Genomic DNA, 27,907 nt, shown 5'->3' on the forward strand with positions numbered 1-27,907 from the left:
TACATGATAGGAAACAATCTTTGGTTCTCCAATTGAAAACAGAGGGGCTGGGAGTTTGGCCTAGTGGTAGAGTGCTTGCCTCAGTATTATATACATAGAAAAGTTGGAAATGGTGCTTTGGCTCAAGTGGTAAAGCGCTAGCCTTGAGGAAAACCCAAGGACAGTGCTCAGGTCCTGAGTTCAAGTGCCAGGACTGGAAAAATCATATTAAGTAAAGTAAGCCAGATTCAAAAGAATATGGGCTCAATGGTTTCCTTCATTTGTCATAATCAGTAGAAACCTTGGCAGAGATTTACAATAGAACAAAACCTAGATACATAAGGCCATATAGTATGACGTTAAATGAAAGGACTTCCAGGATATAGAAACAAAAAGCCATATAATGAGTGACTGTTGTCCTTAATGTATTATGTTAGCTCTCATCTCTTTTGCTGTCCCTTGGTTATCTCATATTGTTACAGTATTTTACCTTGTTATCTGATATGCTGTATATATGCATATTTGGTTATTTGAAATCGGATAGGGAAGGGGGGAAAACAAGATGAGGGATGGGGGTGGGGGACGGGAAATGGGGACCAAGACATGAGAAAGGGTATCAATGTTTGTGAAGTAATGTACCTTCTGTCTGGTGAATATAATATAACTCTTCTTTTAATTACAATAAAAATGTATGAAAAAAACCCAGAAAGGAATCAAAGAATAAAGAGCACTGAAGAAAAATATATTACTCTATAGAACACTGAAAATAATCAACAAAAAGAATAATTAATGTCAGAATAAATCAGGCTGGGTGCTGTTGGCTCATAGCTGTAATCATAGCTACCCAAGAGGGCAAATGTCTGAGGACTACAATTCAAAGGCAGCTTGAGCAGACAAATTCAAGAAACTTATATTACCAATTAACCAGCAAAAATCAGAAATGGTAATGTGGCTCAAGTGGTAGAAGAAGACTAGCCTTGGTGTGGGAGGAGGGGAAGCTAGTGAAAAGTACAAGAGTACTATACTCACAAAACTATCTCATTTTAGTTTTTTCTATGTAAGTTATCATATCATCCTAAAATACCTTAGATTTCCATTGTTAAGAACTAGAATGCTAAACCGAAAACTCATCCTGACATGATCATTTATCTATTACTGGTAAATGTATTCTCCCATATTTAAGAAAAAAACGTATCTCTATCAAAGAATTTTTAAACTTCTGAATATTAACCAATAGAAGAGTTTCTGCTAAACAATCTCCTAGTAGCTATCATATTTAACAAGTGTTCATTAAAAGAACGACAAAGACAAGACTTTACATTAGGAGAAACAAGAATTCTTCATGGCTTTTACAATGCATGTTCCCCATTCTTTGTGAGTTTATCATATTTAGTATTTACCGTAAGGTAGTGAGACCTGATTTGAAATAATGCCATCCTCTACACCATGTAATTTCAGAATATGAAATCCTATCTGTTTAAGCTTCAGAAACTCAGACAGGAACAAGTCCATCTGAAATGTGACACAACTGACAATTCAGAAGAGAAAAAGATTCTCTATTACAAAAGAGACCTGAAAATGAACCTTTTACTATTTCCCATGATCCCACAGTAGCTAGGGACAGCAAGAACCACTTTTTACTTGAAAGAATTAGAAAGTTGTTTCAAAGGAAACTTAAACGCCTAAGTGACATCAAGGAAAAGCAGTAGTTCAGGCTATCAGCTTCCAAAGCAAAAGGGATTTGTGATAGAATGAAGTCTACTGAAGTACTCCAAATGTCTTAGGTATGGAAGGACACAAAACTTCTCATTTTACTTTAAGTGAAAGCAAAATAGAATGATCAAATTTGTAAAGGGTACAGATAATATATAGAACAATTCAAGGGTAGAATTTTTAAAATAATAGTTCATCCATGTCATTAGTTCCTAGGATGTCATATTTTTCAAAATTATTGAGGATATTAGAGAAAAATAATTATTGGTCTTAAATGCTGGTAAGCTACATTGAATTAATTCTAATTTCTACATTACCTTTCGAGTTTGCATTTTCTCTGTTCTCCTCCGAAAAGCAACATAAGGGTCATTGTTGGTAGATCCATCTCTTTTCTCTTGTTTGATCTGTGGAATGAGGGATGGCCCCCTGCAGTTTTTGCGCTTTCTCACCCAGTAGTCATATACAGCCTTAATAAGGTAATCATCTTCATTTAGCAGTAGTTTTGCTTCTTGAAGTGTTACAAGCTAAATGGAAAACAAGATGTCACTGACTACAATGTTAGAAAAAGATCCACAGTTAAATACAGTTATAAGGAACAATGTGATCCATTCTGACAATTATGATCAGATATGATGACAGGCAAAGACACTTTTCAATACCTATCAGAATTCATTAATTAGGAAATTTATAAAAATTAAGTGAGAAGAATACTGGTTTCATCATTTAACAAAATTAGAAAGCTAGGTAAGTGATACTTGGTATGCCCCATGTAAGTCTTGGATTAAAAGACCTTTGGGGTCACTCAAAATCGTATCTTCTGATTCTACACATTTAAGGGTCTACTAGTTTTCAATTCAAGTTGCATTGATCTGTTTGGTTTTCAACAGAAACCAGAAGACATCTACCTCCATATATATATAGTATATTGTAACTCAGTATAAGATGTCTACTTTGGAACTAATAAAAGGACTAACAGCTGGTTTCTTAAAAAATTAAACAGTGTTCAATTTTGGATTCCTATATAAAAGTAATTCTACCATCTAACCTGGTTAAGCACTAGAAAAAGCTCTGTTAACAATCAAATTCTGCTTACACTATTATGTTGGGCATAGTGGTCCTAGGATCCTCCCAGGAGTTCTAACACAGGTATTTCAAGATGCAATGGAGCTACATACAACTACTGACAATGAACTTTAGGAAAAGATCATGTAATTTTTGGATTAGAAATTTTCACTGACGTGACACCATCCTGATTATTGTATTTGTGTCATTTTAGAGATGAACATTAATTTTCAGAGCAAGTTGAAATAGATCCTAATATGTTCTTCCAAAACTTAGAAAGGAAGGAATTTTCTTACTAGAACTAAAAGATGTTTGTTGTATGAAATCATATGAGGTAGTAGGCATAACTCATCAATTCCATTTTGATTCATGATTTGATTTACTGCATTATAATTTTATAAATCAAGTGCATTGATCATGGGATTTCAAGTAATATGATTATGACTTCTCGGGTCTAGTTGCTTTATTATAATTTGACTGTCTACATAGTTTGATCATAGGAAAAGAATACACTGACAATTTAACTCAAGTATTCTAGTCCATGTGGCTATTACATTTAGCATAGTAAAAGGATCCATGGCCAAATTTTGATTACATAGTATCTTACAGAGGAATCTTAGCTACAATAAAAAGACTGATTCACCTGGACTTTAAGTTAGGGGGCCAAAGACTTACATGTTCTTCAAAATATCACCTTTAAGTAGATGCTCCATGGTTAGCTAAGTTCTCTGGAAGGCCTCAGGACAATAGAATAACAATCCATTTTAATCCTTAGTGGTGCAATGGATTGAACACAGGATCTTGTGCTTACTAGGCAAGTGTTCTACTCCTATCACTGAGCTATATCAAACAAAAGATATATTGTAAAATTGTACTCATGCTGACAATACAGAATCACTGGTAGCACTGGTTAAGTGCTCTGGAGGCTGGGGAAACAAAGCTACCATGTGCTATATGTGTGTTGGTTGTTCAGTCACTATGTTTTGTAATCTTTGGGAACTAAATCAAGAACTTAGCCTAACCTCAGAGTGAAGAGAAGGGCCCCTCTACCAATTGGCAAAATAGTTATGAACTTCATATAATACAATCAAATTGACACTACTTCCTGTGCTCCTCCATAAATGTCGTAAGACTGAAACACTTGCACTCACTTTTTCATCTCTAATGCTTCATGATTTAGCTTTCAATGTTTTATTTTGCCATTTTAGTACCCTTTCCTGTTACTACTACTAATTTAATAGTACTAATTTAAGATGCATCCTGATATTTCTTTACAGTATTGGCTATATTTTCTCAGCTAACTGTTGTATTTGTGTATAGGTATTTTAGGACAACCACTGCATCTCCATGGTGACAGCATTGGTATGAGTATGAGTAGATAAGAACTATTTGTAGGGGCCCAGAGTATAGCAGTGTTGTAGAGTGCCTGCCTAGTATGAATGAATCCCTGGGTTCAATTCGATTCCTCAGTATCACATACACAGAAAAAGCTGGAAGTGTTGCTGTGGCTGAAGTGGTAGAGTGCTAGCCTTTAGAAAGCCCAAAGACAGTGCCTAGGGCCCTGAGTTCAAGTACCAGGACTGGCAAAAAAAAAAAAAAAAAAAAAAAAGAACTATTTATGGAAAGTCATCATAAACTATGTCATATAATTCTTTGTCATCACCTTTGGGAAAAAAAACACTTAACATATAATACTTTACAAAGGACATCTGTCCAATTAAAAAGAAAAGAAAGTACCAGCCAGGTGCTGGTTCCTTATGCCTGTAATCCTAGCCCTTCTAAAGGCTGAGACCTGAAGACTATGGTTTGAAGCTATCCTGGGTAGAGAAGTCCATGAGACTCTTATCTCCAATTAACCAGGTGGGAGTTGAGGGGAGAGGGGTAGAGGAAAACAGCTGTGGCTCAAGTGGTAGAGCACTAGCCTTGAGCAAAAAAAGATCCGTCCTCAGGCCTTAGGACTTTCACAAACAAACAAAAAGAAAACATTCTAAGACTACATACCTAAGTGAGATGATACATTTCTGTCACACAATGATATCTAATCCACTAAAACTAACACTTCTTACTTCCATGCAGACATAACTAGGCTTCTCTGTGTTAATTCATTTCTCCCTTCCAAGCTTCCACTATAATTTTCTGATTCTTAATACTATCAAACCCATAGTTAAACCAAAGTGATTATGTAATATTGCAATAATGATGAAATGATTAAACTTTTCAATTTTATTAATAGTATTCTGAGTATCCAAGCTTCTTAATAGTTCTATTTATCTTTCATTTAGTAGAAATCAGTTTTCTAACTACATACCAGTAGATTGCTGCTATGCTGAAAACCTTCTCTGCAGCCATAGAAATGACCCTCAGATCTTTTAATAATATGATGTTAAAACAAATATGGGTAAGGCAATACTTTAAATAAGCTGAAATGAAAACTACAAACATTAAATTCAAATAATTTTAAAAATCAGATTACTCTTTTATTAACTTTACAGAGAACAATTATAACAAACATGTACACACATATTACAGAACACTGTGGTGGTGTTTAAACTATTTTGTGGCAGGATTTCACTGGGATTGTTTCAAAGATCTAAATAAACTTTCATTTTTTAAATATACAAATATTTAAAAGTTGTACCCATTTCAACATGCTCCAAACAAAATTACAAAAACAAGGAGACATCATCTCCCATATAAAACTGTATGCATTCCTAGAATATACAAGAATCACACTTCATAAATGGCCATGTTGATTTAGTTAGTGCATCTGCTTTGGGCCTGCCCCAGTAAGAGAACATTTAAAATTACAATTCCAAGTAAAGAGTTGAGGTACTAGGTAATTCAAAAACAAAAACCAAATGGCTTGATTGTTGAGTTTTAGACATTATTTAATTTGATTACAAGTACAATAAAAGTTGAAAATAGGTATCAGACAAGTTTTCTATTTGTAAGCAAGAAAAGGAAATTTTTAAAAAGATATTGAATAGTCCAACATCTTCAGAATACTTAAAACAATATTTAAAACCAGGCTACAGAACTGATCTTGTGGTAGAAACCACTGTTGCTTTACATTCTGAGTACCAATGGCACAGGGAACAGCTGTATGGTCAGGGTAATTTTAGTTTTGCTGTCATCTCTTCTACTATCACAGACTTCTCTATGGTTCCTACTTCTTTACATTATTAGCTCTAAATTCAAATTTTGGCAGAGCCTGAAATAGGTAAATTCCTTCAATCAACATAAGGCAATAGTGTCTTGGATACAGAGAGGACAAGGGAATAGAAAGCTGATTTGTCTTGAACCAAGACAACAAGTGCATGATTCTTCAAATATAAAATGAGGTCTTAAGCTGCAGAGAAAAGCTTAATAAAATATTAACTAAATAGCCAGGAAAGATAGACATTTACCAATATATATTTTCCTTCAAAAAGAACTACTTAACTTCACAGTATACTTCAGGAGTCTCCCTAGGAAACTTCCAAAGCTCTGATCTTCCTTCTATTTCTAGTACTGAAAATCTAGTAAGAATCTGATACTAGGAAATTTTTTGTTAAGTCATAGACCCAAAAATGGAGAATCTGAGTGAATGGAAGAAACAGAGTAGAAGGTAGCATGAAATTTCTTTCAGGCAGAAAAGATGATGGAGCTTGTGTAGGTACTAAAATAGTAAACTTACCACACTGTGATATAGACTGCATGTTACTAAAACCACATTATTAGAAATGTAAAATCTAGCATTCTAAGAAGAGATAGCAATAAAGAACTACAAAAGGATATGGTATACTAGGAAACAACAGAATTTGGTGTGCCTTTTGTCAAGTGGAAAATAGATTTAATAGATAGTGGGAAACTATTGAAGATTTTTTTTTCGTTTTCCTTCTTCGGAGGTACTGGTACTTTGTACTCAGGGCCTCAAGCTCACTAGGCAGGCTCTCTAATCACTTGAGCAAAGCCCAAGCCTTTTCACTTACTTTTATTGCTTCATTTAAAATTTGCTTTATTTTAAAAATAAGGTTTTGTGCTTTTATGTTGGTAAGCTTCTGTCATTTTACATAGTCCATGTAGTTGGATAAAAGGCACATGCCATCACATGCCCAACTTACTGGTTAAGAAAGGTTTCATTTTTTGTTCAGGCTAGCAGCATTGAATTACAATCCTCCTGATCTCTGCCTCCTGAGCAGTGAGACAACTGAGAGTCATGGTGCCTAGCAAAGGTTTCTACATTTTGCTTTGTTTCAAATAGAAAAGGCTGGTGTTAGCATAGCAGTGGTTCAGATGAATTAAAAAAAAAAGAAAAGAAGTGGGGAGAGACAAAATACAATATTTTAGGGAAAATTTGTTTGATTTCTTTATATTTGGCTATAGATGATTATAAAGACGGTAATCATTACAATTAGTAGAATGAATAAAATATAAATGTCATTAATTAAGAAAAAGAAAGGAGACTTCCAGGTGAGCAAGTGGTCTGGAAATGCTGAATTTGAAATACCTGCTATAGTAGCACAATTCCACAAGAAACACAGCCTGAAGTTTAATAGGTAGACACCAAATTTAAGAACCAGCAATGACATTTTCGAGAAAGTACTAATAACATATAAGATAGGGGCAATAGAAGAAGACATGAAGAATCATACATGTAATTAACACCATCTAATACTGAAAGGAGAGTAAGCATATACAGGACAGGCTTAAAAAAAAATCCTAGCTACTGAGATCTCAGATCAAAGCCAGCCCACAAAGAAAAGTCCCCCAAAGACTCTTATCTCTAATTAACCAATCAAAAACCAGAAGTAGAGCTGTGGTAGAGCCAGCGAAAGAGCTCAGGGACAATGCCCATGTCCAAAATTCAAACCCTATAACTGACTAAAAACAAAAACAACAACAACAAAAAATCAAGTGAAGGCTACTAGTAACTTTAAAGCGTTTAATTTAGTAAAGTGGTTTGTAAGTAAAAGGCAAACATGGAAACAGCAATCATGGCTAATCTTTTAAAAAATGTATAATGGAAAAAGAGATACAGTGCTAAGCTACTGAGAAAGATGAAATTATGTAGAAAGGTTCTTTTGAAAATACACACTCTTGGGCACCTTTTGAGCAGAGCCAATGCCTAAATAAATGAAAGAATAAGAATAAAATATTCAAAATTCATAGCTGATGGTCTCTTATTTTCTACATAGTATTGTAATCCTAATTACTTAGGAAGATGAGATCTGAGCATTCTCGTTCAAAGCCTGGGCAAAGACTCTAAGACTCTTATCTACAATTAACCACTAAAAAAAAAAGTCAAGGGGCCGGGAGTTTGGCCTAGTGGTAGAGTGGTTGCCTAGCAGGCACAAAGACCCGGGGGGTTCGATTCCTTGGTACCACATACTTAGAAAAAAGCCAGAAGTGGTGCTGAGGCTCAAGTGGTAGAGTTCTAGCCTTGAGCAAAAGAAGCTCAAGGATAGTGCACAGGCCCTGAGCTTAAGCCCAGGACTGGCAAAAAAAAAATAAAAAAAAGTCAAGAGCAAAGCTGTGGCTCAAGTACTATAGTACTAGCTTGGAGCAAAAAAGCTCAGGGACAATGTTCAGGGTCCTGAGTTCGAGCCCAGATACTGGCACAGAACAAAACAAAACAAAATCTATTTCTCAGAAAGTGCATTTTTTCAGAAAATGGCACTTATGGTATCTTGTATATCTTAAACAGAAAAACAGCCTTTTTTATTTAGCAATAATCTCTGACACACAGAAAATTTACATTTTCAAAGAACACTTTCATTTCCTTAGATCCAAACTCATCTATCATTACACATACTTTCATTTTTAGTATTGGGTATTGATAACTAGGAAGTTATAACTGATACTAGGAAGGTTTTCTATTATCTAACCCATGCCCCATCCTCACATTTAAAGATTAAAAAAATAATAAAAATAGTCAATTCTGAGCTTAAGCAGTCACTGGACAAATAAGAAATAAAGAATTATTTGTTTCAGCGAAGTTAAACTGGAGTGGTCTGTGGATCATATTAATGGAGATACTAATACCTACCATCAAAAGAGGGAAAGAATACTAAGGTTTCAGAAAGACGGACAAAAGTACATAAACTATTGTATACAAAAAAATCACCACTGAAGTGAAATCCAAAATGCATCTAATAATAACACCATGAACAAAATTTCAAGAAAATTCCATGTTTGAAGCAGATGAATGAAAAGTAGTCTAAAAATGATGTTACAGCCAGGCATAGTGACAGATACCTAGACCATAATCCCAACACTCAAGAGGCTGAGGAAGGGCATACTATCTTGAGTTTCAGACAAGTCTGGATTATGTAGTAAGAGTTTTTCTCACTATGAAACAAAAACAAAACAAAACAAACAAACAAAAAAAAACAAGGGAAACCAGCAAGGAATGAGAATTAATACTAGAAGCAACTAAGATGCTTAAAAATAACAAAAATGAAGACATTTTCAAGATATAAAAAGGGTTAGGGATACAGGTCTGTGGTAGTATGCTTGGTTAAGGTGCTGAGTTTGATCTCCAGCATTGATAGGGCAAAATGATATAACAAAACAAATAAAAGGAATAGATGGGAACTAAAACTAATTATAGCAATTGGCAACAGGAATTCTCAATAATGGCTTCATTACCATAGTGTCCCAGAATGATAAGAGGCAGAAAATCTGCCTTACTCTTTTATGTCTTTACTAACCTAATAAGTATTAGGCTAATTACAAACTTGATTTCTTGCCTGGGCTCTGATACTATGCCAGCCTTCAAAAGGAAAAAATAAAGGGATCCATGAATTCAGACAGGGCCTTGGTGTCTTTAATCCTTGATTCTATTAACAGGACCTTATTTTGTTCCTCTGACAACATTTCCACCATTTATCTCCCACTGCTTTAAGTAGATGCTATCATGCTCTGTGCTCAGCCAGTTGTTTGAAGGCCTAGAAGCTTGTCCCTAAGCAAAAAGAAAATAAGATAGTACTGATTATACGGGCACAGTTAAGCTGAATAGTTTACATGCTTTTTTTTGTTTATCCTGCCCCTAATTAGGTAATAAGCTCTTCAAGGGCAAGGTTTTTGCTAGTCTTATTCAATGCTATCACCAATCTTGTTTGTGAGACAGTTAGAAAGCAAATAATAGAACACAGAGCTGAAGACTTCTGATGAAATAATTATAGCCATTTTGATTAATTTTGAGCAATTGTGAAAAAAGTATGAACACCGAAAGACTGGTTCACTTCTATTTTTTAATCTTAAAAACAAAAAAACAAACAAAAAACAAAACAAACCCATAAACTATTATTTGATGCCAGTGACTGAAATATCAGGAAAATGGTGAGCACAAACTATAACAAATATCAAAGTGACAATTACAAAAAAAAAAAAAAAACAATAAAAATAATCTCTAAAAAATCTGGAAATTGAATTTTACAAAATTCATTTTTCAAAGTGTTCTTTTAATAATGCACTAATCATTAGAACAGGGGAAAGACTAGAAGAAAAATTAAACATGCAGCTAAGTAATGTTTATGTGGAAGTTTGTGAAATGCTTTAAAAAGCTAACAACAGTAGGATTTAGATAAGTTATACGTAGGCAAACTAGTGAAAAGTTTTAAGAACCTACTGCAAAGTTTATTTATAACTGATTTATCTGTAACTGACTATCCGTAACTTATCTATAACTTATTTACTTTTCAGTACAATACACTGAAAAATTAGCATATTAATATCCCATACAGGTACAGCAAAACTTAGTTTACTTTTAATTCTATTTATATCAATACATGTTAGTAAATTTGGAAAAAAAATAGAAAAATAAGATAAAAATCACCAACAATTCCAGCACCAATATGTAACAACTGATGACATTTTGTTGTATTTTTTTCTCCCTTAGGCCCATGTATAAATGTTTTAAACAAACCTGAGAATTTTCCATTTCTATATCTCATTTTTGAAATTTATTATTATATAATGAAAACTGCCTGTGACATTAGATATCACCCAAAATTATGATTTAAGAGTTGCATTACATTTCATCCTACAATCCAGTTAAGTTTTCTTGTTGTTAATCTTGTATTCTGCAAGTAGGACTCAGCCTTGTGCAGGCTCCGTAAAGTACTTTATTACTTTGCTAGATTCATCATCTAATTATTTGAGAATAACTCCCAGAAATGGGGTTATTGAATCAAAAAGTATAAAATATTTAAGGCTCACAATATGTGCTGTTTAATTGCTTTTCAGAAAACAGTATCATTCTAAATTCTGTGTGATATATGGCATATCCCAACTTAAAAAATTCTTACTTTTGTGAGTAAGTTTCTTTAACTTAAAAATAATGCAGGGGCTGGGAATTTGGCCTGGTGGTAAAGTGCTTGCCTAGCTTACAAAAAGACCCGGTTCGATTCCTCAGTACCACCTACATAGAAAAAAGCCAGAAATGGTACTGAGGCTCAAGTGGTAGAGCTCTAGCCTTGAGAAAGTACAAGGACAGTGCTTAGGCCCTGAGCTCAAGCCCAGGACTGGCAAAAAAAAAAAAAAAAGAAGAGTTAAATAATGTATAATTAAAATTAAAACTCATTTAAAATGGTGATTATCTTCACATAAATCTGAGTAGTGAGCAAATTAGATATAAGTTAATTGCCTTAGATAACCCACCAAATAAATCTGACAGTTCCCAAATTTATTTATTTATATCAAAATACATTCCTAAGGAAAGGATAAAGATGATACTACAGCAGTGTAACTAGTATTATTTTATCGCTCCAGGAAAATGTCAGAGCACTGCTCTTCAGATTCCTGGTTCAAAGGCAGGAGTGTGGCCTAGTGTTAAGAGTGCTTGCCTAGCATGTATGAAGCCCTTGGTTTGAATCCTTAGTACCACATACACAGAAAAAGCCAGAAATAGTGCTGTGGCTCAAGTGGTAGAGCACTAGCCTTGAGAACTCCAGGACAGTGCCCAGGCCCTAAGTTCAAGCCCCAGGACTGGCAGAAAAAAACCTCAGAAAAACAACAAAAAACAGATTTCTGTTTGAGAAAGAGATGCTGAAGCAGTCTGTTCAGAAATATTATAAACAGAAATTCTAGGATTTCAAAAAAATGATATTCAAGAGACAATAAAATAGTCAGGTCTAAAAACAATTTAAAATAAATGTGCTAATTGGCTTAACTGTAACAGACATTTTTGCATAGTACAGTACCTGATTAGAACTGGCTTTTTCAAGTCTGTCAATCATAATTTCAAATTGCAAAGGCTTAATTTCCATCTTTCTGTTAAGTCTATTTAACAAGGTCTCATCTTCTGAATCCATATCATAATCTGGTTGCTCGTTGTCTAGATTAAAAGCTAGGGGGGAAAAAAAGAATAATTATTCAAACTGAGGAGAAATCACAAAGTTATGTATAAAAGTTAGTTTCAGAGACTAATTATACAATGAAAATTACAAAGCTTTATATATATGTTACTTTCTATACAATGGAAAACAAAATAAAATTGCTTTACATATGAAAATGGCAATTACAGAAGATGATATGCAAGTTTGGCAGTATAATTAAAAGCTAACAAAAACTAAGAATCCAGAAATAAACTCAAATAAATAACAGATGATGTTATCATTGAAGATCACAGAAACCCAGACCATAAAAAAAGACATCTGATGGCAGATCAGCAATCTAAAAAAATTAAGTTGAATTTCTATCCCCTTCTAATAGCAATAAATCACATACTCAACAAAATTCTGTAGTTAAAAACCCAAAACATAAGAAAATAAAGTGAAAGAGAAAAAATATAGTCAGAAGCCATAAAACCAACTATTCTTGATTACCAGAAAATAATTTCCACATATAAAATATAATTAAGTCAAAAGACAAAACTGAGAAAAAAAAGGTAACACATACAAATCTGATTTTCCCAAGGATTTAAGAACTAGTAATTCAATAGAAACTGACAAAGGATTTTTCTATAGAATAAATATTAATAACCAAAAACACAAAAAAACCCTTCTATCCATTCATAATCAAACAAATGAAAACACAACCAGGAGACACATCCACTAGACTACGACCCAAAATTTGATAATATGCTATTTGGGAACATAAGAAGGAACTTATAAGCTGATACTTAGTTCAATTAAAAATAATTGCCTCGGCTGGGAATTTGGCCTAGTGGTTAAAGTGCTTGCCCAGGTTCGATTCCTCGGTACCACATACATAGAAAAAAGCCAGAAGTGGTGCTGAGGCTCAAGTGGTAGAGCTCTAGCCTTGAGAAAGTCCAAGGACAGTGCTCAGGCCCTGAGCTCAAGACCAGGACTGGCAAAAAAAAAAAAAAAAAAAAAAAGAATAAAAAATAATAATAATAATTGCCTCAGAGCTGGGCACCAGTCGTTTATGCCTGTAACTTAGATACTCAGGAGGCTGAGATCTGAGAACTCAGTTTGAAGCAAGCCCTGACAAAAATTCTGTGAGACTCTCTACCTTAAAAGTCAGAAGTGCTCAAGTGGCAGACCACTTAGAAACAGCAGGTCCATGGTTCAAGCCCTAGGACCATTATAAAGGAATGAATAAATGAATGAACAAAAAGAGAGCATTTTTCTCAGACTCCGCAATTCTATTTCTAGGAATTTATTCTACTTACACAGCAACAGAGTATTTGTTATGACAGTATAAGAATTAAAAGAAAAAAACAACAAAGCAAGGTGTATATGGAGGATTAGATAAGTAAACAATAGCTTATACATATATACACAAGTCTGAGGCCCTGAGGAAAAGAACTTCAAGGAACTTAATAATATATACAACAGTACACACACACACACACACACACACACACACACACACACACACACACACACACACTCTTTTCTTTTTTTCTTACTTTCTCTTTCTTACTTTCTTTTGTGTGTGTGTGTGTGCTGGTCCTGGGACTCAGGGCCTAGGTACTGTCTCTGAAATTTTTTGCTCAAGGCTAGTGCTCTACCATTTGAGCCACAGCTGAATTTTAGGCTTTTTTTTTTTTTTTTTTGCTGTTGTTGTTGTGGCTGGTTAATTGAAAATAAGGGGTTCCTGGACTTTCCTATCTTTGCTGGCTACAAAGGTCCTCAAATTTTGGCCGACAGAGTAGCTAGCTAGGATGAAAGGTGTGAACCATACACGCCCAGCTAAGACATATTTATTTTTTTGAAGACAAGGATGGATATATATGCAAACATGGATATATGTATTTGTGGCCTTACAGAATATTTTTAGAAGGATATACAAAAAATTAGTGAAAGTTCTCTACTTTTGAGTAGAGACAGGAAAGTTCAAGAATGGTTGAATTCAAATTTTCTTTTTCTTCTTTTTTGTATTACTTGACATTCTATGTATGTTGTGTGTGATTCTTCAAATATAAAGAGGAAAAAGCTGGGGATGGGAATTTGGCCTAGTGGTAGAGTGCTTGCCTAGCATGCACCAAGACCCAGATTCAATTCCTTGGTACCACAGAAAAGCCAGAAGTGGTGCTGTGGATCAAGTGGTAAGTAGAGCCCTAGCCTTGAGGAAACTTCACAGGCAGTGCTCAGGCCTTGAGTTCAGTCCCCAGCACTGTCCAAAAAAAAAAAAACAAGAGGAAAATGCCTAAAGTACCACAAATTATGTTTTGGCAAGATTTACTGAAAGATAAGTCACCAACCGGTTGGCTATTTAAAGACTGCTTCCCTATGTAACGAATATTCTGCTTTTACTATCTGAAATGTCCTGGGATTCTAAATTCCAGCATGATATTCTTAAAAGTAATTCATAGAGCCCAGTGCCAGTGGTTTGCACCTGTAATCCTAGCTACTCAAGAGGCTGACATCTGAGGATCACAGTTCAGGCACAGAAGTCTATGACTCTTTATCTCCAATTACCCACCAGAAAACTGAAGTGGCTCTGTGGCTCAAGTGGTAGAGCTGAAGAGCTCAGGGACAGCACCCTGGTCAGAGTTCAAGCCCCCAGGACCAACAAAAAAAAAAGGAAAAGCAGTTCATATAGCAATAAACAGATGTTTATCACTTATATGGTTTTAGTAAAACCATTCTCTTAGTACAGGAAATACTAAAAGATTTAAATAGTTAAAGGTTTTTATTTTATAATCAATAACTACTACATCTTACTAATCTGAACTCATTTGTTTCTGTTTTTAAATTCTGTTATCAGCCAACTAACTAGGGGGAAAAAAAAGTTTGCTAAAAAAAAAAAACTTCTATAGCACTTACTGTGGTCAAAATGATTTGCCATTTTTTCCTTTTTTTTTTTTTGGTTCCAGTCCTGACACTTTAACTCAGGGCCTGTCTCTTGAGTTTCTTTTGTTTCAAGGCTCAAGCTCTACCACTTGAGCCACATTCTGGTGGCTAATTGGAGATAAAGGTTTTATACACTTTCCTGCCCAGGCTTGCTTTGAACTATGATCCTTAGATCTTGGCCTCCTGCGCAGCTGGAAATACAGGTGTGAGCCACCAGCCCCTTGCTGGCACTTATCTTAATAGTTTAAATATTCTTTTAAAAAGTCAATCTAATCTATATCAAACTCAAATGATAGATGATGAGTTTCCATAAACCATATCCATCAGTAAAAATAAATTCCTTTCACAAAAGAAGATTTTGTATTTGTAAGTGCAGACAATGAGTGTCTTTATATAGTTAATTAAATTAAGTAGTTAATACAACCAAAAGACATTAAAAAAAAAGACTTCACAAACTGTTAAGCAGAGTTAATGTAATATACTAATTTCTAAGTTAACAGTTTTCAAAATTCAAGGGCATGGCTATATACACAACGTTTGCATGGCCATCTTTTACACACCTACCTAATCTTACTCACCTCTTGTTCCTCCACTCCTATCTGCTCTATCTTCTTATTCTATTCTTACAAAAGCCAGCACCCCAACTTGTGAGGCAGGGAAAGGGACAAAAAAAGCTGGGAAATAGTTTAGAAAAATTAATAGTGAGAATTGATGGGACATCTGACAATGTATTAAATAAGAACCAGGGCAGAAACTTGTTCATACTAGCACTATAATATCTAGTATTATCATTTCTTCTTAACTAAAATTATACACAAGTGTTCTGATGTTTTCATACCAGATGCAGTGTTCTAACTGTATCAGTTTTTTTTAAACCTCATATACTTATTCTTCTCTCTTCCAGAAAAATTCTTTAAAAGCATTATTACTTTAATCATTCTTATATGCTTCTACCACAACAGAGAAAACAAGTACTAAATTGATTAAAAACAGTATTTCTTAGACATAGTTTAAAAGATTAAAAAAACTAAGAATATTTTCTGTAAGTTTGATATGGTTGCTTTTCAAAGAGCTTTTTAAACCGAGAAAGCTTATTACCTGTTAGATATCAAATCTTATAAATAATGGGTGAGTTTCACAGGCTAGTCACACAAACAAAACATATATAGGAAAAAGAAAAGGAAGCAAGTAGGAGGGTTGGAAATTTCTTGATGTAGTACATCAACATGAGTAAGGCATGTGTCTATGTATATGCAGAAACCTGAAGGGTAAGTGAGATAATTTAAGGATGTGCATGATCGCTGTGAGAAGGAAACAAAAAAGTGAGAAGGAAGTCAGATTGAAAGTTCCCTCAAGAAAATTTGGTTGCTCTCTGGCAAGGAAACAGCTTCTGCCTAGGCAAGGGTGTCAGCATAATCTGCTATTAAATACATAATGCATTCAGAAGTTAACTTAGAGACTGTATAGTGTGCAATTAGCTGGTTAAAACAAATAGCACTTCTGCGTTAGAAGTGACTGTCAAAGAAATTTATATTGGTTGGTCATATTTATATGGAAATACCTAAAAGTCTAGTTATGAAAATAAAAGGAACAAAACAAAATAATACCAGAAAATTTCCCAGAGCCAAATATGGCAAGTTGTTTTCAGATTTAAAGTTGGTCATAGTAAAAAATGAGTAGCATAAAATTAAATGCAGCACATAATGAACCAGTTAGTCCACTACTTCAAAATATCATTATGAACATCAATATTATATACCATATAATATTATGCTTATTAAATATTGTATAGCACAGGGAAAATTTATTCCTTTTATTTTTCCCACTCTAATCTGTAGGTGAGAGGAAATATGGGAATACATTTTCAGTTTCTCTCTTCCCTTTCACTGTTTCCAGATTTGTGAACTTGATAGAACTTAATTAACTGTAAACTTTCAAAGTGCATATTCTCTCCTGTTTCCTTTCTAGTGGCCCTCTAATGCATGGTAAAGAGGCTCACTACCTCTTTTGGGAGAAGTATGGAACCAATGACTAACTTGTAGGAAGGCAGATTTATTAATTCACAAGTTAAATATAAAGTCCATTGAGACACATATACATACACCTTACCTTTCAATACAACATTTATTAGTTATAAAAGATAAAAATTTCACCAGGTGTGGTGTGGTGGCTCATGCTTGTAATCCTAGCGACTGAGGAGGCTGAGATCTGAGAATCAAGGTTCAAAGCCAGCCTGGCATAAAAGGACCTGAGACTCTTGGGCTGGGAGTTTAGCCTCGTGGTAGAGTGCTTGCCTAGCATGCATGTTCAATTCCTTGGTACAACATACATAGAAAAAAAGCAGAAAGTGAAGTGGTGCTGAGGCTCAAGTGGTAGAGCTCTAGCCTTGAGAAAGTCCAAGGACAGTGCTCAGGCCCTGAGCTAAATAAAGCAGGACTGGCAAAAGAAGAAGAAAAAAGAAGAAAGAAGAAAGAAGAAAGAAGAAAGAAGAAAGAAGGAAGAAGGAAGAAGGAAGAAGGAAGAAGGAAGAAGGAAGAAGGAAGAAGAAGAAGAAGAAGAAGAAGAAGAAGAAGAAGAAGAAGAAGAAGAAGAAGAAGAAGAAGAAAAACAGCAGCAGCAGCAAAGAATGAAGGTAGCTCAAAAAATCTGAAGGCAAGTAGGGTAATTAGGAAGTTCTATACAAAAAGAGGTAAAGTAAAAGACCACAGATTCAACTATGAAATGGAGACTGACCATTTTGTTGTGAAGGATAAACAACTAGAACACATAGCAACACCTAAAATCAACCTGATAAACATAACTCAAGGAATTACACTAACTGGAAAAAAGTCAATGGCTAAAGGTTACGTTGTATAGATTCCATTCATATAATATTCTTGAAACAACAAAATTATAGAAAGTGATGAATTAGTGGCTGTAAAACAAGCCAATGAATGCTGTTGTCTCATAAGATTTTTTTTACTTTTATTAAAGAATTTATTAACATTGATTTTTACATCATATTTCAAATGTCATGTTTAATGAACAAGTATTCAAGAAGGGAATCTCTGTATACAATCACTGGCACTTAGGTTTTAGAACGTAATTAAAATTAAGCTGAGGGTTTGTATGTCATATATACATGTTAATCTATGTAATAAAACATTACGTCTATAGAGTATATATAGCCCATCATAGTTTATTTTTTATTTTTTATTTTTTTTTTTGCCAGTCCTGGGCTTGAGCTCAGGGCCTGAGCACTGTCCTTGGACTTTCTCAAGGCCAGAGCTCTACCACTTGAGCCTCAGCACCACTTCCGGCTTTTTTCTATGTATGTGGTACCAAGGAATTGAACCCGGGCCTTCATGCATGCTAGGCAAGCACTTTAACCACTAGGCCAAACTCCCGGCCCCCCATCATAGATTTTTATGTCTATGTAGTTATGTTTATATCTCATAAGTTTTTTACCTATTTTAGTACCAATACCGAGAAAGGACTCAACAAATGTAGACTGCTGCTCAACTTTACTCCACTAATAATGGATCAATACAATCCATAGATTTAGTAGAAGTGAAGGTAAAGTACAATTTTTATAAGATTTTGTAATATCAATGTCCATAAAAATCTGAGTACACAGAAACCATAGTTTTTAAAGTTCTAGCTAGGTGTATCTTATAATCCCAGCACTTGGAAGACAAAGGCCAGTCCAGATTTCATAGTGAGACCAAAGTAAAAACACACTAGGCATTGGTGGCTAGGGCCTGTAAACCTAGGTAGTCTGGAAGCTGAGATTTGAGGACTGCAGTTGAAAGCATCTTGGGAAGCAAAGTCAGTGAGAATCTTACCTCCAGTTCACTATCAAAGAAGCTGAAGTACAGCTATGTCAAGTGGTACAGTGCTACCTTTGAGTAAAAAAAAAAAGCTCAGAGACAGTGTCTACTTTGAGTTCAAGCCCCAGAACTGGCCATAAATAAATAAAGAATAACGGGAGTTTAAATTGCTAGTAACAGGAAACTACAATCCTTAGGCTACTGAAAAAAAAAAAAAAACAGCACTTTTGTTTATTTTATATCTGACCTTCAGTATCCATCAAAAGACTGGAGAAGTACTTCTATGTACTTAATGAGTGAGTCCTTGTATTCTAGATGTATTACTAAAACTGCTTAAATTAGTATACCCAATCTCCTGTTATCTACCTCTTGGAATGTGCCCTTTTGTTTATTTTCCCATAACTCTGAAGAAAACCCCATGCCAATCTGAACTTATAAAAGCAGAGGAGATATCTTTGGTTTAATCTTGTCTGTGGATTAAAGTTGCTCCTCAAGATTATGAACACTACACATTATCTATCGCCCTTGAATCAAGCCAGACCAGGCAAACAGTCTGCAAGACCCCATTTCAACCAATAAAACTGGACACAGTGGTACATGCTTGTCATCACACTATATGAGCAAGCGTAAATAGAAAAACTGAGGTCTATGTCAACTGATTAAAATGTGACATCCTACTTGAAAAATAATGTAAGTAAAAAGGGCTGGTGTGGCTCAAATGGTGTTCATAAAACCCTTGTAACCACCAAACAAAGAAACTTACCTACAAAGGAAACAAAGTTTGTGATCATTAAGAGATTCCTAAAACCTTGTAGTTGTTTAGAAAACTATTTGCTCCACTGTTGACTTTTTCAATTACTTGATCATACTCAGTTTAGGTTTCTCCTATCCCAATTTAGATGAGCATCTTTGCTTTAAGTCATCTTCCCTATGGTGGAGACTTTACCCTGGACACATGTTTCTGAGTTTTGACTTCCACAATCTGCAAGAGACTTGCATCACTGCTAGGTCTTATGTGATACTCATGATCACTATTCAATTTCCCTTCTAAAGGAGCAAGGCTTTAAAAAAAAAAATTAACACACTGTCATTTCCCTCCTTTCCTACTAGGTCTCAGTCAGACCAACAAAGAAAGAAAGGAAAAGGCAGGGCATTCTACATTTTACAAGAAAAAAAAAGTGGTCTAGAGAACACAGTATTGATATTTACAAACATATCCCTGAAACATACAGAAATGAAGTATGCATATTAATGGATTCAACAAAGCTGCCTGACCTAAAGGAATAGAAATGCACTCAACCACATCCGAGTATAGTTCTTCAGAAATAGCAGCATTAGTATTAAGATTTGTCAAAGCAGCTGGACAGACTAATAAAAATATGAATCCTTACTTTTACTACTATTTCTTTTTCCTTTCTTTGCTTCTTTCTTTTTTGGGGTCGGTCGTGGGGCTTGAACTCTGGGCCTGAGTGCTATCCCTGAGCTCTCAGCTCAAGGCTATCACCATACCCATGAGCCACAGCCCCACTTCCTAAATCCTTACTTTCATAAATTCAAGTGAATTTTTTTTTTTCCAGTCCTGGGCATGGGCTCAGAACCTGAGCACTGTCCTTGTGTTTTCTCAAGCTCTACCACTTGAGCCACAGCACCACTTCTGGCTTTTTTCTTTGTATATGGTACCAAGGAATTGAACCAGGTCTTCATGCATGCTAAGAAAGCACTCTACCACTAGGCCAAACTCTGGGCCCTGAAGTGCATTTTTTTGTATTTCATTTTGCCACACATCAAGGATGGATGGGCATCTTTCAAAACAATGAGTAAAAGTGGTGTCAACAGTGTGGTATACAATGCTTCTAGTAATAAAATATATTCTAACAAGACTCTTCTCAGTGGCACACAATCCGAGCGAGTCCCATTATGCACTGCTCTAAATCACAAAGGATTAAAGCTGACTATTGAGAAGAATAAATTTTAAATAAAAATCGGTTTAAAATTTTTAAAAAAGAAATACGAGTAAGAGTAAAAAATTCTGGAGCATAATTTTTCTCCTCCAGGACCTAGAAAGCTGTTAAGAGCATCACTTCATGGTGTTGAGTGTGTGATCAAATGAGCAAACACAGAATTACATACTACAGAATTAGAAGGACTGGGTGCTGATGGCTCACCCACATAATCTTAACTACTCAGAAGGCTGAGCTCTGAGGATCATGGTTTGAAGCCAACACTGGCAGAGAAGTCCCCATCACTTTTAAGTAACCATCACAAAACCAGAAGTGGAGCTGTGACTCAATGGGACAGAACACTGATAGCCTTGAGAAGAGCTCAAAGACAGCCCCCAGACCCTGAGTTCAGCATGAGTGACTCCGCCTTCTTCCCCCCAAAACGACCCTGGTTCAGAAAGGCAGACTCTCCTACCTCCCAACTTAGTTCATAAAAAAAGTTGTTTAAAAAAAAAAAAAACCATGCCCAAACCTAATCAACATGACAAGAACTGTTTAAAACTTTAGCAAAGTCATAGAGTGAGGAGAAAAATGGGAAAATCCCATTTTATACTTCCAGTAAGGATGCAGACAGCCATTTCTTACATGGAGTCAAAATCTGCCACATACATAGTTTGTACCTTTGTATCCACTGAGGATTGACCAAGAGACCTCTACAAGATTATAAGATCTGTTTGTGAAGTAATACACCTTCTATCTGATGAATATAATGTAACCTTTCTATTAACTACAATAAAAATATATGAAAAAAAGATTATAAGGTCTGATCATATCCTGGTGATACAATTCTAACAATTTCCAAATGATGTTGTACTATGTTCTGAGAAATGCTCCAAAACACTGTAGCCTTTACTTGTGCCTAAAGTAAAATACATTGAACTGAAAGAATTTATAACTCTTTAAAGTCCTCAAGTACAAAATAACTTTCAAAGACAGCTACTGAAAACCTAGACTACAAAGAAAGCACTATCTCAGCTATGCTGGAGCTGTCCATGGTTCTGATTCAGCCTGGAAGATTAGCTAAGATACACACAAGACAGTATGAATTCATTACTAAAAGCTCCTCACTCTGAGGCTCCCAGATTTGTGAGAATTATAAAACTTAGTGAGAGGGCAGGGAGTTTATCCTAGTGGTAGAGTGCCTGCCTAGCATGCCTGAAGACCTGGGTTCCAATCCTCAGTAGCACTTACATAGAAAAAGGCCAGAAACGGTGCTGTGGCTCAAGTGGTAGAGCTCTAGTCTTGAAAAATGCCAAGGACGTGGCACAGGTCAAAACTTTCTTAATAAGGACCAAGAATCACAACAAATCAGAGAAAGGCTGGATAAATGGGACTGCATTAAACTGCAGAGCTTTTGTATGGCAAAGAACATAGCTAGTAAATTAATTAGGAAGCCTACAGAATGGGAGAAGATCATCACCAACCGTACAACGGAGAAGGCCTCATATCTAAAATACATCAACAGCTCAAAAAATTGAATCACTCCAAAACCAATCTCTGAAAAAACAATCATCCCATTAAAAGATGGGCCAAAGATTTAGAGAGAGTCTTCTCTGAAGAAGAAACAAAAATGGCCTATAGACACATGAAGAAATGCTCAACATCTCTGGTCATAAAAGAAATGTAAATCAAAACAACGCTAAGATTCCACCTCACTCCAGTTAGAATGGCCAGGATCAAGAAAACTAATAACAACAGATGCTGGAGGGGATGTGGCCAGGAGGGATCACTACTACACTGTTGGTGGGAGTGCAAACTCGTTCAACCACTATGGAAAGCAGTATGGCAGGTTCCTCAAAAGACTAAGCATAGAGCTCCCCTATGACCCAGCAATTCCACTACTTGGCATTTACCCAACTGTCCAGAAACAAGGACATACTAAATAAGCACAACGATGTTCATTGCAGCACTATTTACCATATCAAAGACATGGAACCAACCTAGATGTCCCTCAGTTGATGAGTGGCTCAACAAAATGTGGTATTTGTACACAGTGGAATTCTATGCTGTTGTCAGAAAGAACGACATCGCCCCATTGTTAGGAAATGGAACGACTTAGAAAAGATCATATTAAGTGAAGTAAGCCAGACTCAAAGGAACTTAGGCTCAATGGTTTCCCTCATTTGTCATAATCAGTCACAATCATAACCTTGGACTCTCCTAGCAGAGATTTGCAATAGAGCAAAACCTTGATACATAAGGCCATATAGTATAACACTAAATGAAAGGACCTCTAGGATATAGAAACAAAAGCCATATAATGAATGATTGTTGTCCTTTTATCTCATATTGTTACAGTATCTCACTTTGTTATCTGATATATCAGACATATTTATATTTGGTTATTTGAAATTGGATAGGGAAGGGGGAAAAACAAGATGAGGGGTGGGGGTCGGGGGGAGGGAAATGGGACCAAGACATGTGAAAGGGTATCAATGTATGGGAATAGTGCACCTTCTATCTGGCAAATATCAAGTAACCCTTCTATTAATTAAAATAAAAAATATATGAAATAAAAAGAAAAATACCAAGGACAGCACCCAGGCCCTGAGTTCAAGGCCCAGGACTGGCTAAGCAAAACAGAAATAGAACCACATATGTATAGGCAACTTGTATTTGACAAAGGAGCCAAAGATATACAGTGGAACAAACACAGTCTACTCAATTATTGGTGCTGGCAAAACTGGGCAGCCACATGCAGAAAACTAAAAATTGACCCTAGCCTTTCACCATGCACAAGCATTAACTCAAAGTCGATCAAAGACCTCAACGTCAGACCAGAAACTGTGAAACTACTACATGATAAAGTAGGAGAGACACTGGAACTCACAGGCACAGGCAAAAGATTACTGAACAGAATCCCAGGGTCACAACAGATTGGAGAGAGACTCGATAAATGGGACTACCTAAAAATAAAAAGTTTCTGTACAGATAAAAACATAGTTGCAAAAGTAGAGAGACAGCCAAACAACCGGGAAAAGATATTCACCAACAATACATCTGACAAATGCTTAATATCTAGTATCTACAGGGAACTCAAGAAACTAAAAAAGCCTATAAACCATTCACTAAATGGGCAAGGGAACTAAAGACAGACTTATCAGAAGAGATTAAAATGGCAGAAAAGCATATGAAAAAATGTTCATCATCTATGGTCATAAAGGAAATGCAAATAAAAACAACCTTAAGATACCACCTTACCCCAACAAGAATGGCCAAGATTTTGAACTCAGACAATGACAGTTGCTGTTGGGGTTGTGGAGAAAAAGGAACCCTACTACACGGCTGGTGGGAATGTAGATTAGTTCAGCCACTCTGGAAAGCAGTGTGGAGGTTCCTTAAAGAACTGAAAATAGACCTTCCCTACGATCCCGCCATACCACTTCTGGGCATCTATCCTAAACTTCATGACCCAAGATATGATAAGGACACCTGCTCAGCTATGTTCATCTCTGCACTATTCACAATAGCCAGGCGATGGAAACAATGCAGATGCCCTACTGCAAATAAATGGATACAGAAAATGTGGTATATATACACAATGGAATTCTACATAGCCAACAGACAAGATAAAATAATGGCATTCGCAGGGAAGTGCATGAATCTAGAGCAAATCATGTTGAGTGAGACAAGTCAAGACCTAAGGAACAAAAGGCGCATGGTATCCTTAATATGTGGCTATTAAATCCAAAGAGTACAAGAGCAAGGACTCAATAACTGCATACCCAAAGCTATGGACATGGTAATGGAAATATAAACATAACTATATAGACTTAAAAACCTATGACTCTATAGACATGTTTTATTTCATAAATTAATATGTTTCTATGACATATAAACCCTTAGCCTAATTTTGATTAAGTTCTAAATACTAAGTCCCAGTGATTGTAAATAGATTCCCTCCTTGAACACTTGTTTGTTAAACTTGTCATTTAAAATATGATGTAAAAATCAACATTAATAAATTCTCTAATAAAAAAACAAAAACCAAAAAACAAAACTTAGTGAGAAATAGTTTTCTCAACCTCAATCTGCAAATATTTATTAGAAAATATTCTGTCATTAATTTATTCATAATTGTGTATTTGTGAATAACAGCATGATAAATGGGATAAGAAGGGTATTTGCTACTATATCCAAATTATGTTGAGTTGGTTTAATCCTAAAGATGTAGTGAAAGCTCTAGGGTAACTATTTGCAAGAAAAACTAAAATAAATAAATAAATAAATAAATAAATGCTAAAAAGAGAGGAAAAACAGAAAAATCCTCACTTAAAAAAAAGGGATTGGGGACTTGATTCAAATAGTTAGAATGCTTGTTTAGCAAACCCAAGGCCCAAGTTCAAATTTCAACATCTAGAGAACAGTCACACACTGTAGGAGGTAGCTTGGTGGTAGAGTACTTGCCTAATTCAGGTGCAATGCACTGGCCCTGCTAAACACAATCCTCAATGTGTTTCTAATGATAAGAGCATCAAAACATGTAAGATAAAACTTTATATAACTACAAAGAGAATCAGATAAAACCACAGACTTCAACAATAGAGACTTTAATACCCTTCTGCCAGAAATGAAGGGTACTAGCATACAGAAAATCAGTAAGGACATGCTCTGAAATTGACAGTCTCGTCAGTCAAATTATTATTAAATTAGCATTTATAGAATACCACACTCAACAAGAGCAAAATTAGTATTTTCTCAAACTCATGTGGCACATTTACCAAGACCACATCTGAACTACAAAACAAACCTCAACAAATGACAAAAAAAATCACACTAAGTACAGTCTAAGACCAGTGTGAAATTAAACTCAAAACGAATAGCAGATACCTAGAAAATCCTAAAACATTTGGAATTACTTCTATATAACACACGGGCCAAAGAGAAATTTTAAAATATTCTGAACTAAATAAAAACAGGTAAGTGTCAAAAGCTGAGTAGCACTTGGGAGAAAAACATACAGTGCTAAATGAATACATCAGAAAAAAGGAGTGAAATTGTCCACCTTAGGAAGCTAGAAAGAACCGAAAGAGGGAGTAAACTGAATAGAAATATGATTAAGAGTAAAAAATTTTGGAGCACAATTTTTCTCCTCCAGGACCTAGAAAGCTGATTAAGAGCATCACTTCATGGTGTTAAGTGTGTGGTCAAGTGAGCAAACACAGTTACATACTACAGAACCAGAAGGTGATGTTTGTCTAAAAAAAAAAAAAAAACCAAAAAAACAAAAACAAACTAGGATTGGGTCCTGATGACTCACCCACATAATCCTAGCTACTCAGAAAGCTGAGCTCTGAAGAATTGAAACAAAGCAAGTGAAAAATAAACTGGAAAGGAAATACATAAAAGTAAACATAGGAAATTAATAGGGAGAAAACAACCATGCCAAAAACACTAAAATCAGAAAACAGTAGGAAAATAAAAACAATTAAATCAAAGCTATTTGAAAGGATTAATAAAATTGTCCAGCCAAATGGTACTGTATATCATTAATGAAAGTATATGTGTACATACATTATGTACTGTACACATGTTCATGCTTCCAAGGACAAAGGTAACTATATTTTCTGCTTAATTGTACTATCAATGTAAAACTACTCTAAAAAAGTAAAGCTTACTAATTTTAAAATGTCCTGTATATTTTATAAATAAACATGCATTTGGATTTCACAAGCCTCTAGACTTCTACATAAAAAACAGTAAATCTCATGATGAATAAAACTAGAAAGAAGAAATTTACTTCCAAAATAGATCCATTCCTGTAATGCAGGGAAACCTAAAGTATGACGACGCCAGTTCCGGCATGTAGGCAGGAAATGAGACAATATTCTAGAAATAACCAGGGAAAACCAGGTATGGATCATGATAAAGAGCCAGCCAAAAAAACCAAAAAACCCAAACCACAAGACTTAATCAATTAATTATAAGGCACTGAAAAGTCATAATGAACAGACTTTTAGAAATATTCTAAAATTGTAATAAAAAAATATACAAACACATGTAACTCATTTTAGGATGTTGTTTAGCCACCTTAATATGAACAGAAAGGATATTTAATATAATTAACATACACAAGCTTTGAACCATTCAATGTCAAAGTAACAAAAGAAACAATTTGAGGCTTGGCATTAACCTTTCCATCTAATAGGTGTGATCTCTCCTATGTATCATTTACTCTTGGTTTTTGTTACTGATTTTGGAATTCTGAATATTGATCCTTTTATGTAATACTTCTCTACTTCAGAAAACTTGCTTAATTGAGAATAACTTCAAGCTGGGCGCGGTGGCTTAAACCTGTAATCCTAGCTACTCAGGAGGCTGACATCTGGGATCTAGGTTCAAAGCCAGCTTGGGCACTAAAAATTCCGTGAGACTCTTATCTCCAATTAATCACCAGAAAACCAGAAGTGGCACTGTGACTCTAGGGATAGGGAGGTAATCTTGAGCTGAAGAGCTCAGGAACAGCGCCCAGGCCGAGTTCCAGTCCCACGACTGACAAAAAAATAAGAATAACTTCAAGGGGCTGGGAATTTGGCCTAATGATAGAGTGCTTGCCTAACATGTAAGACCCACGGCTTCATTCCTTGGTACCACATACATACAAAAAGCTGGACATAAGTGCTATGGCTCAAGTGGTAGATCTCTAGCCTTGAGAAAGCCCAAGGACAGTGTTCAGGCCCTGAGTTCAAGCCCCAGGACTGACCAAAAAAAAAAAAAACCTTCAACAACTTTCCTATGTCCCACTGCTAGAAATGTTGATTCATTTACATACGTAATTGAGGGAAGCAGCTCTGAAAGACCCTTGTTCTGTGGGTTTAGAAATCACTGCTAGAGTTCCAACAACAAATATGTGAAATGAAATGTACTCAATACATTCATTATCATTTTCAAAATATAAATCCTTCACAGCTTTCTAACATAAGGAAAGAGTTAATAAAAAGATAAGTCAAATAGATTACTGGAGAGATCATTATCACTGATAAAATTCTAGCCAAGCTAACCAAGAAATGCAAACGTTATTTAGTATGAAATATGAGGGCAGAATATGGTTCAAGTGGTAGATAACCTGCCTAACAAATTTGAGGATTAGTACTGTGTC

General features: G+C 35.3%; 1 protein-coding gene across 1 annotated transcript in view; it reads right to left on the reverse strand.

The window, feature by feature from the left end:
- Positions 1-27,907, reverse strand: part of Epc2 (enhancer of polycomb 2) — a 90,998-nt gene that overhangs the window by 29,645 nt on the left and 33,446 nt on the right. Inside the window, exons 3-4 of the mRNA XM_090342855.1 lie at positions 11,940-12,085; positions 2,010-2,216 (exon numbers count right to left, since the gene is read on the reverse strand). Coding sequence (XP_090198981.1) covers positions 2,010-2,216; positions 11,940-12,085 — 353 coding nt within the window. The remainder of the gene's footprint in view (positions 1-2,009; positions 2,217-11,939; positions 12,086-27,907) is intronic.

Source organism: Megascapheus bottae, chromosome 12 (assembly GCF_031878675.1).
Source record: "Megascapheus bottae isolate mThoBot1 chromosome 12, mThoBot2.hap1, whole genome shotgun sequence".
In the NCBI taxonomy this organism is placed as follows: domain Eukaryota; kingdom Metazoa; phylum Chordata; class Mammalia; order Rodentia; family Geomyidae; genus Megascapheus; species Megascapheus bottae.